Source organism: Fringilla coelebs (genome assembly GCF_963513975.1).
Source record: "Fringilla coelebs genome assembly, chromosome: 5".
Taxonomy (NCBI): domain Eukaryota; kingdom Metazoa; phylum Chordata; class Aves; order Passeriformes; family Fringillidae; genus Fringilla; species Fringilla coelebs.
In genome coordinates, this window is record NC_140033.1 from 58,917,920 (window position 1) to 58,931,251 (window position 13,332).

Genomic DNA, 13,332 nt, shown 5'->3' on the forward strand with positions numbered 1-13,332 from the left:
TGCTGTAGCAAATATTGTAAAGAAGCACAATGATGATGTAGGACACACAACATTTTTTCCCAGTGTTTCATGGCTTCATGGTTTTCAACACACAGAAAAGGAGTTGCTCTTACTCCTGCAGATCTACAATAGTTCTATGGTATTGTAACAGGGGAGAATAATGACCAGAGAGTTAAATTTATAGAAATAGTCTGTATTTAAATTTAAGAGAAAACCATGAAAACCATATATGAATATTCCAATTAGTAGATAATCATTAAAAATTCTAATACCCTAGTGCTCCAGACAAGCATGTGCATGCATATCTGAGGTAACCCTATCTCTGGGTGAATGGAGAGAGCTGTCTTCCTAACCTTACCAAACGTTTACTGTACAACAGTGCTGTGCTGCTCCCACTGGAAACTGCCCATTTGGAAAAATTCATGACATGTTCCAGCTGTTTAGAGAGGCCTGCCACTTCCTGTTGTTGCTGCAGAAGTTTCATCCTATGCTCTTTTGCCAGAGTCTGCAAGCAGAAAAGGAGTTCCAGTCAAAAAGTTCAACTTACAGTTAAAAGGCATTAACTTTCATACTGGTAATTCACAATGATCAAGGGGTTTCACTTAGCTCCCCTAAGAAGGACTCCTGCCTCCTGATGCAGCAGCTATCAAACAGAAAAGTCAGTACACATTTACTCAAGATATCAGGACTTTCTGTGCTAATGACAGATTTTTTAATATATTTACATATATGTATGTGTGTGCCTCTCTACAGACACACAGACACACACACTCTCTCTTTTTAAAACACAATTGGAGATATTATTTTTCCAGGTACCCATTCTAGACAATTCTCTCCAGGGATTTGCTACTGGATTACTGAATTTATGAAAAAATCTGATAGAACACTTTTCATGCATTATGTGTGGAATTATGAATTGCAAAAGCATGGAGAAAGAAACTGGCCACCCCTCAAAAACCAAACTTTCCTCCACCAAAAACCCCACTTGCTCTGGAATCATGAAAGGACATGCACAGAGGACTAATGCTAGAAATTTACTTTAATATGAATACATAGGAAAAAATATTAAGATTGAAAGTTTTTCTTTCTTATGATAGAACTGAAATTACCTCCAACTGATGCAGCAGAGCTTTTCCCTTTTTATTTATTTCTACCATCAGTGTAAATATGGCAACTTTAATATCCTGTTCCACCTGCTTTTGATTCTGATTCACTTCAAGAATTCTGTAAGTAGACAGTATAGAAAATAATGTTCTTTAGCTCATAAAACCATCCTCTAAACAGTATTTTAAAAAAAATATGTTGCTTAGACTACAATACTTCTTGGTCATATGCACCAGTTAATACAAGTATCATCAGATATTTATAGCCAGGAAAGTTACTGGGAGAAATAGAGCAAGTAACAGTGACCTATGATAAAATTAATTAACTGGTTGCAAACTCTAATGCTGTAATTCTGACATCTGTCACTGATAAAAATTAAATGCTCCTTGTGATTGAAATTGTCGATTTTCAGAGTTCTGGCACTTTTCTGGAATGGTCCATGCCAAAGTCTAATTTCCATCTAAGGTAGAATGGCACTAATTTAGCTGTTTCAACAACAGTGCTCAAACTCATAACAGCAAAGCTTAATGTTATACTGGGGAAACCTCTACTGCAAAGATGAAGGAAGAGTTCAAGTCACACTTGACATCCCCAGCTGTGCTGAACCTCCCTGGGTACAGCAGCCCCTGAACTCTACTGAAGGAGCAGCCACAAAGGCTCACTTCAGATTGCATTTTACAGATTTATTTTTCTCCTGGGTTTGTAGTACCCAGTGAATAGAGCCCCAAGTATAGAAGTACTACATAAATCTTCAAATACATGTCACAAACATTATGAAAACATGAGTCATAACCTTTCACTTTCTAAGAGGGACCTACACTAGGAAAATTAAACTGCTGATTGTAGGGAAGCATTTAAGACTGTCTTCTACAGTCTTTATTGCATAAGTTGTTTTGTTGCACCCAAGCAACTGCTGCCCATTAAGTCCACAGGCTGAGCAGAAGAATTACCTAACACAGCCAAGCATACTGAACAGGCAACAGTCACTACAGTGAATTTTAGAATTCTTCTTTCTGGAAGAATAAAAGGAGGGAGGTACAAAATACACTAACTTAAACATTTCAAGAAACTACAGTATATGTAAAGTTGTCTTCTGTCACTTTTAACCTCATAATCTAATACAAACCTGTTATGGATCTGTTTCCCTGTATATTTTATGTACTTAGTCTTCTCCATCAATTTGGTGATTAATGTCTCAATGATAACTTTCTGGTTCTGAAAAGCTTCTTCTATAAACTGGTACCTGTAGTAAAAAGCAGTGAGGATTTACACATGTAAAAGGTGGTATATACTTGCTAAAAAGCCGAGTGACTTACAAAATAATACTTCTTTAATTGAAGAAGGGGGCTGCTCAAATCCAAAACTTAACTGTCAGCATGGAAACATATGTCAGCAAATGCTTATATATTTCATTTATAGTACATTTAATTTTACAGTCTATTTCCTGTCATACTGGGGTAAGAATTAACGATTTTCATAAATACAAAGGATATTGTGTGACCATAGCCTAATTTTAGCAAAAGAAAAGGTAATGCTTTGAAGTAGTTGTCACTTAGAATGTGAAAATGCAGGTAAGCTATTACTTCATGCAAGACAAGGATGCAGAAATAGAAGAAATTGCTGAGTTGGTAGAAGTTGGCAACATTTTAAATCAAGGAACCGAAATCTTTAGCAATCTGAGGAAAAAAAGAGGTGGCACATTATAAAAGGGATATAAATCCTAAGAAAAGGAGAATAAAAGAGGAAGGCTGCAACTCTGCAAGAGCCATGTTCAGCCTGTTCCAAGGAGTGAGAGTGGTCAACACTTCTCCACCTACTGATGTTCACCTGGTCAGGCAAGCAAGCTCTTTGGGTGGTTGCATCAGGTATAACAAGCATATTAATATTTAACCAGAATGTATCTGCCCCAAAACACAACAGTGTGTGTTAACAAGCAAGATTTTTGCCCTCTACTCAGAAGTTGTATATAATCCTGCTTTTCAGGTTCAGTGACCAGTAAGAGATGACCAAAAGAACAGCAACACAAAGATTTGACTGTTATAGTGTTGTCAAGGTACAGTATTAGCCAAACTGTAGGTTAACTCTTCCTCTGAAAGGGCTCTTCACAGAAAAAAGAATTCCCACTTTCTCCATTCGAAATGGTTTGGTAACGTTGTTATATAATCTTGTTGAAGGACAAATGGAGAAATTACACGTAAGTGTACAGTTGCATAACACAGCCCCTGTGTTTTCTAAGGACTCTCTGAAGAGCTGCATAGCAACAAATTCTGACCAAATAACTTGACTGTAAAAAAGGTCTTGTGCTCAAGTCACCAGATTAACAACTGGAAGAATTAGGGTTTATTCTAAATATAACACACACTCATCAGTCACATTCTTTGGGATACAATCTCTGGATTTTTTATGAGTTTTGTTTCTGAGCAGAAAATTTTAGTTTATGCTTTTTCCACCTGACTGTGCTCCATACAGCTAGATCCAGATTGCCCCAATCTACTTCAGGCTACCTTCCTGTAAGTGAGATGGATATAATACACACTTTGCTTTGATACCTGTGCTCTTTGTGCTCCAGTAACTGACAGTCTCGGCAGGTCAGCTTGTCACAGGTTTCACAGTACAACTTCAGCTGCTCCTTTTTGTGGTAAGGGCAGAACACTGGGCGCTGACTGGTCACTCCAACTGCCTCTGTTGAATAAAGGAAGATGTTAGTACAGTCTACTGGACTGGTTCAAGATTTGCACTCTCCTGTTTTTCCTTAGATGACCACGTGTATATCAGGTCCCTCACTGAGACTGTAACAGCCATAAGCTCAAACTGCAATGTCTCACTTTTCTTGCTTAAGCATGGAGCTAGCACCCTCTCTAATGGAAAATGTCTAGAACCTATTTTAACATCATCTCTTCTGACCTCACAAAACTATTTACAAACAGAGTAGCCAGTACTGCTGCAGCTGAAAAAGACATTGCACAATCAGCAAGCTCCTTTCTTACATGGAGATGAGGAGGTGGTTGACTTAATTTGTGCTCTGTCTTCTTTCTCAGCTCACTTGGTGGAAAGGGGCTTGAGGATATCAAGACATGGACATTCAAAGTGTAGAACATACAGAATGTAATAACCAGGAGATATGAACTTCCCTTCAGGACCCCATTCTAAATGGGTGAGAGGTCTCATTCAGTTTCTAGTGAGCAAACATCAAAGGGAGCAGGAAACACCACCAGATCATAGAAATGGAATCTGTTTCTCTAAACAATTGCACTGACAAAGGCTGATTTCCTAGGAGTTAGGTTGGACACTGAGTTCATAAGGATTATACAGCCTGTACTGAAAACTGGCTTCACACTGCAACCCATCCTTCACTGCAGATCAAAAAGGTCTCTTTTCCAAAGCCATTCATTTACTTATTTTCCAAAAATCTGGAAGAAGTTATTTTCAGATCTGTATCCTTCTGTCAAAATTCTTTCCAACTCACCAACAAACTGCCTCCCAAAGAGGCCAGAATATGCTAAGACCATTCCTAACACCAAGACCTGTTCTGCCTAACAGTCCATCAGCCACTCCTACCCACTTTTGTGCTCTCCTGAAAGTACACTCAGTACTCACTTTTGATGAACCACAGGTGAAAGTGAGATACACAATACAGCAAATATCTTCCAAGTACCATGGTGGAAGAGACCCTTTGAGCAATAGATTGCCTCATAGTACTAGATAGGGTGGAACAAAAATAAGTATCTATTCTAATACATATATTTAAAATAATATATAACAATTTCTAAAAAGTGTGTATTTACAAGAAAAATCATGTAAGTCCAATGGACGTATTAGAACCAGCAGAATGTTTGTCAGCATCCTGTAACATTTATTATCCTCCTTCAATGATACTAGAAGACAATTCACAGTGGGGAAAAAACTGAAACAAAAGAGGTTCTCAATGAAGAGAAAAATACAACCTTTTCTACCACAGAGTAGTCAAGATTTCTCAGAGAGGCTGTACTGCACACCACATTCACCATTGCTGGTTCCCAGGGCCCAAATGGATAAAGCCCCGAGCAACTGGAACTCAGAACTGAATGCCTGAAGCAGGAGGATGGACTAGATGATCTCCTAAGATCCCTTCTAACCCAAATTATCATAGATCCTACTGAGGAAAAATGCCCCAATTCATAATATACTTCCCTTACATTTCTAAGGCAAAACATTTCAAGCTCAAAAGATACTTAGCTATAACATGAATTTTGGCTGGCTTTTTATCAGAATGCTGAAAATATATAATCTGTTAGTGCTCCTTTTCCTGCTGTATACAACAATAAAGCTCATATTAACCATTTATTAGACCTCTAGTAAAACTAGAGAAGCCAAATGCCTAAAGACGTATTTTCTGCAGCTGATCTCTAAAGTCTAGACAATAATTTGCAATCAATCCATGTGGGAGATAAAACATGTTAAATTAAAAAGAAAAAAAAAAGAAAGAAAGAAAAACCACCTGCACCACTATTCAGCTTATCTAAGACAAAAAACTGGCAAAACACCAGGTCTGAAGTTACCACTTTTTTTTAAAAAGTCCAACATAACTTTCCAATGCAGACACAAATTCTTTGTGAAATTATAAATATGTTACCTGGAGATACTTCCTCTTTCTGCCTCACAGTATGATCCTTTGTGAATTTAACCCTCTGGTGAGCTCTGATGCAGGTCTTGCACAACCACTCTACACATTCCACACAAAACCCATGAGCTTCTGCATTGTCTTCACAGCTTGTGCAGACCTGACAAGAGGAAGAAAGTAGCTGTTAAAATAAGTTTGGAATATACACACAGGTTATTTTTCATACATCATCAGTGCAGTTTAACAGTCTTCTGAAAACAGTGAAATGAGAACAGAAAACTGCCTGAGGTACAGGAACATTATAAATAACAGCACAGAAGTAATTGAATGTGACTTTTCAAAGAAACAGGTCATTTTGTTACCCTAAAATCTTTGCCTGACATGATAAAAGTCAGACCACTACTTTCTGCCATTCCCTGCATACTTAGAAGCCAAACAATGTTTACTGGATACAAGATGCTGTTGTGAAACATTTACTAATGACAGTACACAAGCAGCACTACTCTGATTTTAGAAGCCTCCCTCAGTTCACACAGCAGCTTTAATTTTAGCTTCCAGTCACCTGCTTGGTTTCAGGAAGAACACACTATAGTGAGCAGCAAGGTTCCTCCCTCACAAGAATCTTAGCATCACATCTTTAAGACAGTATTCCAGTTAAGTTCATCAAAAAAGCTACCCCAGAAGAGATTTGCAACCAATGCACAAGAATTTTCAAACTGTGGCCTGTTAACTCCTGGGGCTCTTTGGAGTACACCAAACAAACCTAGGAAAAAGAAATAATTAAGGAAAACAAACATGTCAGCAGACTCTCTACACAGAGTAAATACATACCCAAGAAAAAATTGCTACACTACCACAATCTGAACAACAGGCTGAGAACTTTGAATGATGGACAACACCACTTCACACACTCATAACATCTTTTCACTTTTACCCCTCCTTTACAATGCCTCTGTAGTCCTACCTTCAATGGGGTATTGGAAGTAAAAAATAGTGAACATGCTTATGTAGTACTGGTTGAGGTAACTACCACCCATTTCTGGCAATGTTTGGCCCTGCTGCAAACCAAAGCCTCAGGTGTCTGAAGACTGCTACATGCCACAGATCACAGTGACAGATTTCTGCTCGCAGGAGCAACAAGGAGAAAATTTTAGGTCTTAGTTTTGTTTTCAGTTTGATTAAAAAAACTAAACCAAACGACTTCTGTACCCACACAAGGTAAATATAGACTAAGTTAAAGAGGAAGGAAATATTTATATCTCATGCAGATAAAAAATATATACATAGAACTATGTTCCAGTTTCCCCTTCAGGAAAGAAAGGAAAATTAGCACAAAATTTGCCTTAGGCCACATAGCAAGTTACTGACAGAACTGGAATTTGAACATGACTTCCAGATTCCCAATGGTGTGCTTATGCTTCTGGACCATGTCAGCTCTCAAAGCAAGTATCTTATGAGAAATAAAGTTACAACACAAGGGCTGTTGACCCCTCTTGTTGTCACTTGGAGTTTGAAGCAGTTTCTTTTCATTAAAGGTGACCTGTAAAGGAGAAAAAATTGGGCTTGTGCCCCTTTTTCTGTTTCTTTACAAAAATGAGGCCTGAAAGTTTTCTTTTTCAAAATAATCTCAAAAATTTAACTTCTCTTTGGTTTTTCTTTTTCTTCCCCTTCTTCTCTTAACAAAAAAAAAAAAAATTCTTATTTCTATCCAGACCAGTAGATGAGGGAAAAATACCAAAGTCAGGACATCATTAAAAAAGTCTAGAAAATTCAAATAAAGCAAATAAAGGAAGTGAACTGTAATCAGGAAATTGAAAATTTTTACTTTCTGTCTTGATTTCAGCAGGGATAGAGTGGGGGTTTTCCTTAGTAGCTGGCCCAGTGCCGTGGTTTCAGATTTAGTACAAAAATAACATTGATAGCAACAACCAGCACATCAGTTTGTTAGGCAGTGCTTACACAAACTCGAGGAGTTTTCAGCTTCCCATGCTCTGCCAGTCAGCACATGCACAAGGAGGGAGTGTGGCCTGACCTGAACTTCCCACAGGGATATTCCATACCCTATTCCATATCACAGAATATCATGCTCAGCATAGGAACCCTGGGGAGTGGGGAGGGAGGCACCCATCTCTGCTCAGGGAAAGGCTGGGCACTGGTCGGTGGGTGGTGAGCAAATTTATTTGGCATCACTTTTTTGTCTTGGGCTTTACTCCTCCCTCCCTCTCTCTCTCTCTCAATACTACTATTATTATAATTATTTAATATTACTTTGTTTCATTTATTAAGCTGTTCTTAGCTCAACCTACAGTTTTACTTTCTTTTCCCCTGATTCTCCTCCCCATCCCACTGGAAGTGGGGAGGGAGGGAGGGAGGGAGGGAGGGAGGGAGGGAGGGAGGAAATAACTGAAAGGGGGAAGTAAGAAAGCCTGCATGGTGCTTGGTTACTAGCTGAGGTTAAAACATAACACTTGTATTAACCCTTAAATTCAATGACATTTTGAAAAACAAACCAAAAAAATTTAAAGCTGTTCTTAATTCTTGGGGAAAAAAATCTTCTCCCTCCTTTCTCTTTAGCCAGTTGTCTCCTCCTTTTTGTGCCAGTGCAACTCTCTGCAAGACTGTGCTGCAAAGCAGGACTGATTACACCACCATAGCCCAAGGCTCAGTTACACCAGCAATGCTGACTGGAGAGGGAACTGAATAGGCAGCACTAGAAAGTTTTCACATCAGTCTTGTGGCCAGAGAGGTGTGATTGTGCTGTGCCCCCAAATACCCAGACATGTTTTTGAAAGTCAGAATGGAGAGTTACATACTGGATATTTGGTTTTCTGGTGTGAAAAAACCCAGCCCTAAAAACAAAATAAGCAGAGAAAAAGAACAAAAAAGTGTTTCAGGCATTCTTTAAGTCAAAGAAGCAAAACAAAAACAAAAACAAACAAACAAAGAGGCAGGAACCAAATTAAAAGTAAAACCAACCAACCACACTCCCCATCACAGCTTTTCCAGATCACCTTTAGCAAAATCAGGCAGATGAACATGCCAGGACGTTTAGGTAAGTTCAAAGAATGAAGTTATTAATTCTCCCTAGATTCCAAGAGCTTCATCAATTTTCTTTTTTCAATATGCTTTAGTTGGGTTTTTTTAACTCCTTTGACCTGCTGTATGTGGAATGAGATGAAAATTGTGATTCAATAACCAATCATCAGGTGCTGCCAAAAGAATCAAAACTCCTCCTTTGTAGTATCAAAAATATATATCCCACCTTTATACTCTTCAAATCCACCAAGTGGACATGAGTCAGATTTCTAAAGCTTTTCACAGACATCGTAGCTCAAGCTGTGAAAACAGCAATGCCTTCTAGGTAGCATCAGATTTGCTCCTATCCACTCCTGATTTGAAATATGCATTTTCAGATATAGGTTGGATTTTGATAGAAGTCCTAGTTATTACATTAAGCCATACAGCTACAGCACATGGAAGTATAATTACTGCAAATATTTGTTATGCCCTTACAAAACCTAAAACTCGTTCTTATTTTTGTGACTCACACAAGCAGTGTTTCAGTGATTTCAAAGAAAACTCTCCCTAGTTAACCTACAAGCCTTTATTCTGGTCAGACAGACATTTATTTTTAATTGAGTTTTCCTTGTAATTACATTTAATTCAGTTACAAGTTCTAGTATTTATAACCCCAGGAAGTGTTCATTCAGCCTTCAGTCAAATTTAATGAAAGCAGAAATTACTCAGCATGTTGCAGGTAAGTACTATTTTAAGAAAATACACAAGCTTTTATGGCAGAAAAAACACATTTACTTGCAAGAGTTGAGGTAATAGACCTGTCTTCTCAGCTCCTGTAATAAGTAACCACTCTTCCAATTAAACACACTTTGAGTATTAAGGAGATTAAATAGTCAAGCAAAGGTTTCAAAGGAAGAGAGCAAAGTAGTCCAGATGAATATTCAGTGAACTCCAAACTTCACCAAGGTAAATTAGATGCAATGCTTTCCCCCACTGGATCCAAACCTCACTGAAGCTAATACTTACACAACTATCTCCTGGGACACACAAAATCACCAAAAACAGAGACTATATGTAATTCCCAATATGAACCATGTACTGACAGCTCAAAATGCATGAAATCCTTCTTACCCCACCATCCCATCAATATCCACACCATCTCAAGGCATACAAGAGCATACTGTGACTCTTCCTGAGTCTATCACCCACCTCCATAAACCACTGGCTTTTAGAGATGTTTTGGTCACAGGTACAGCTTTTCTAAGCTGTTTAAGCATAATAAAACACACAGTAGTTCCTCTGGCACCATACAAACTTAAACTTATTGTTCTAAATTCTCCTTATTAATCACCTCTGGCAATCAGACTTGCTTTCCTAATATCTGGATCTAGTATCAGATCTAAGCTGATACCTTGTTTTGTTACTACATTCCTGTTATGAGTGAAGTTCTATATGTCTAATAAACAACAAAATTGAATTTAGCAGCAGTTTAAATTGAACAGCAATTTTGTATAAACAAATACTATCAAGTATATTAAATATAATCAAGCATATACAAAAATGTGGTATGATTAAGGTTCATATAAAGCATAAGCAAAACCAACCAGGGTACAGGGAGGGCTTCTCACCCTGCCTCTAGTATGAAACAAAGGAATCCAAACTACACTTACATACTGTATGCTAATACATATCCATCAATATTTTTCCATAAATCCCCTCCCATTTTTGATTCTTGAACTCTACATCATTATACTGCACAGTGCATGCTCCACTAGTTGCTAGGAGGGTCTCCTGGCTTTTTGGTGGTCTTTTCAGAGGAAGGCTCACTGTCTTCTGAATAACCTGGCAGGTTACACATGCACACTAAGCTTTGTGTTATATAATTAAGCATTATATTCCAAATAAGTCTTATTATTTGATAGATGAAACCCCAACTTAGATTCCATACCTGGAATCGTCCCAACTTTGCTCATCCCAAGGCCAATTCTGTTTTGGGATCTTGCTTATCTCAATACTACATCCTGTATCCTGTTTTTCACATGTAACATCTGCCAAGGGGCCCATCTGCTTTGTAACACTAATCACATATACTTTTCCTTTATTATTTTATAAATTATTTTCCAAAATATTGATATAGTTACAATTTCGCTAGTACAAATCATATCCATTTATCACAATTCCCAACATCTCACATAAAACCCAGCTGTTCTTCATTCCTAGTACAATATTTTAAACCCTCAGGTCAGTAACTGGTAAAGATACAGAATTTTATTCTTACCATCAAAAATAGTTTTACACACATTCTGTTTTGGACACAGAAGCTATGAGAATTAGAACCTAGACTAAAATGCACTAGAGGCCCAGCATGCTGCACCAACTCCCATGTTATCACTGAGGTCCTCTCTCTTGCATCAATCTCACAATTCTCATTTTTATTTTCATGGCTTTGCATACACCATGTTCTTCTGTTAAAGTCCCTAAATTTCCCTCACTTGTCTACCCTTTAGTCTTATTCAAATCTAGCACTTGCTTCAGCAACATCTCTTAGGTCTGAAGCCCCTTTCTGCTCACTCTTATGAATGAAGTATAATTAATTTTTATTTTCAAACTTCTCTTTAGAAGCTGGTAATTTTGCCTAGTCTTTCAATAAAAAAATTATAAAAAAAATTATAAAGCATCTGCTCTTTCAAAGTATTTATGTCCTAGCTGCCCACAACCTACACAATTACTGCATTTCCTGTGAGTTTCTTTTATTTTGCAAAGTTTCCAATGCTAATAGCCAGCACAAAACCTTTCATGCCACCCAGAAAAGTTCTAGTGGAACATATACTAGGGATTTTGAGTTCTATACTTTCTTCATGCTCACTTCTTGTGCTCTTGAAGTTTTCAGCAGAAATTGCTAGAAGGCACAGCTATGCCAGTAGTGTACTGAACTGTCCAAATCAGGCTCAGGTAAGATAAACATGATTATAGATAGATGGACACAACTTTCAAGGGTTCCAGTTATTTTTCTCTTCCCACAATGCCAGGCTCCATGAAATGCCATTCACTCCTGCAGTTTTAATTCAGAATGCTAAAAACTGCTTTAGCATTAGTACTATTTTGAATCTGAAACAATCAAACATTTCATTTGCAAAAGGTCTTTTGCAGTCTCTTTTGGATTGAAATAAAACAGTCCTTCCTGCCAACACACATATAAGGCTAATCATAGATACAGACCAGTGGTTCTAAGCCACAACATTTGCCAGTTCTAATTTCTTAATCGTTCAAAAAAGCTGCAAAACTAGTTAAGACAAATCAACTATCTCAGTAGAAAAAATCCTATTAAATAGCCACAGTTAGATAGAATTTGGATGATCTCTGATGCAGTATTTCCTACAAGTGTCAGTATCTTTTCTGCTTTAATTTCTCTGATCTGTTGCCTATACTAATGGCAAATTTTCTTTCTCTTTTCTTTGCTCCTTCAAAGGCAAAACAAGACAGGCTGATTAGAAGGCTGTATCATCCTTAAACCTCATAACATTTCCCCCTAGACAGTACACTAATCAGTTTAACTATTATTGATTTAATTTTGCTGTTCCACAACAGAGACATTTACAGAACAGTGTAGCTTTTTTCTTATGTCAAGGTACAAAGGAATGTACAAAAAGTTTCATTATCACACCAAAATAAATCTATTTAAATGAGGAAAACTGCACATCATTAGTTTCCAAGAGGTAAGGTCCACACTCACTTAGCAGGCATCTAACAGAACATCTAGCTCCATCTTTTTAGAAAAAAGTCAGCCAAAAAGCACATGAATGTCCTATTCTGCTTGTTCAGCAAAGTCTGCTGGTCTGCCTTCAACTGCTACAGAAAGTGTGCTGAGTTCAGCCAAGGACCTTAGCTGAAGAATTGACTCGCTTTAAAAGTGCAAACCTGCTGATTTCTGTCAGGGAGAGGGAAAAGCAAATATGGAATGGAAGAGTAAGACCAAAGTCTAGAAGGGATCTGAAGGAAACACAAATGCTTTCAAGAACCTCCCTGACATATGCTCACACCACTCAGTGAATGGAATTCTCCACTTAACTTTCACAGGAAGCAAAAAAAAATATTGTGAAGAAAAAGACGGGGTCACAGAGACTTCAAAAAATTGGTTACTACTTCCAAGGGGGAAAAAAAATCCATTTCTATCACCACTCCCCAAAGCAGTATCTTTGAGGACTTGTTATATAACCAAGCAGAGGCTATGGGACACCCCACCCTCTCAAAAACCCCCCAAACATTTAGGACTGCTTCTGCATAACATTATTTGCTATCTTGCTTCTCTTCCTAATTTTAAAGTCACTATAAAAGTTATGGTCAAATTTTCAACAGGGACTACTCATTTTGTCAATCTTACTGGTACAGTATTGAGAGACTGTGTAAATCTCACAACCATCTGCAAAACTCAGATATTATCCTGCAATTCCCAGGGGACAAACAAAAAACAAACATTTCCCCTTGCCAAATCCAAAAAAAGCCAAGTTCAAACAGTCCTACATTGCAAGAACACAGCTTGTACTTCCAGCAACTCACAGCTCAGTTTCTGGTAAGGTCTATCATTTCTCAGAAATCCAGTTTCAAAATTC

General features: G+C 37.8%; 1 protein-coding gene across 1 annotated transcript in view; it reads right to left on the reverse strand.

Moving 5' to 3' along the window:
* Positions 1–13,332, reverse strand: part of TRIM24 (tripartite motif containing 24) — a 53,737-nt gene that overhangs the window by 19,163 nt on the left and 21,242 nt on the right. The window contains exons 3-7 of the mRNA XM_084206549.1: positions 5,717–5,864; positions 3,654–3,786; positions 2,231–2,347; positions 1,110–1,224; positions 359–505 (exon numbers count right to left, since the gene is read on the reverse strand). Coding sequence (XP_084062675.1) covers positions 359–505; positions 1,110–1,224; positions 2,231–2,347; positions 3,654–3,786; positions 5,717–5,864 — 660 coding nt within the window. The remainder of the gene's footprint in view (positions 1–358; positions 506–1,109; positions 1,225–2,230; positions 2,348–3,653; positions 3,787–5,716; positions 5,865–13,332) is intronic.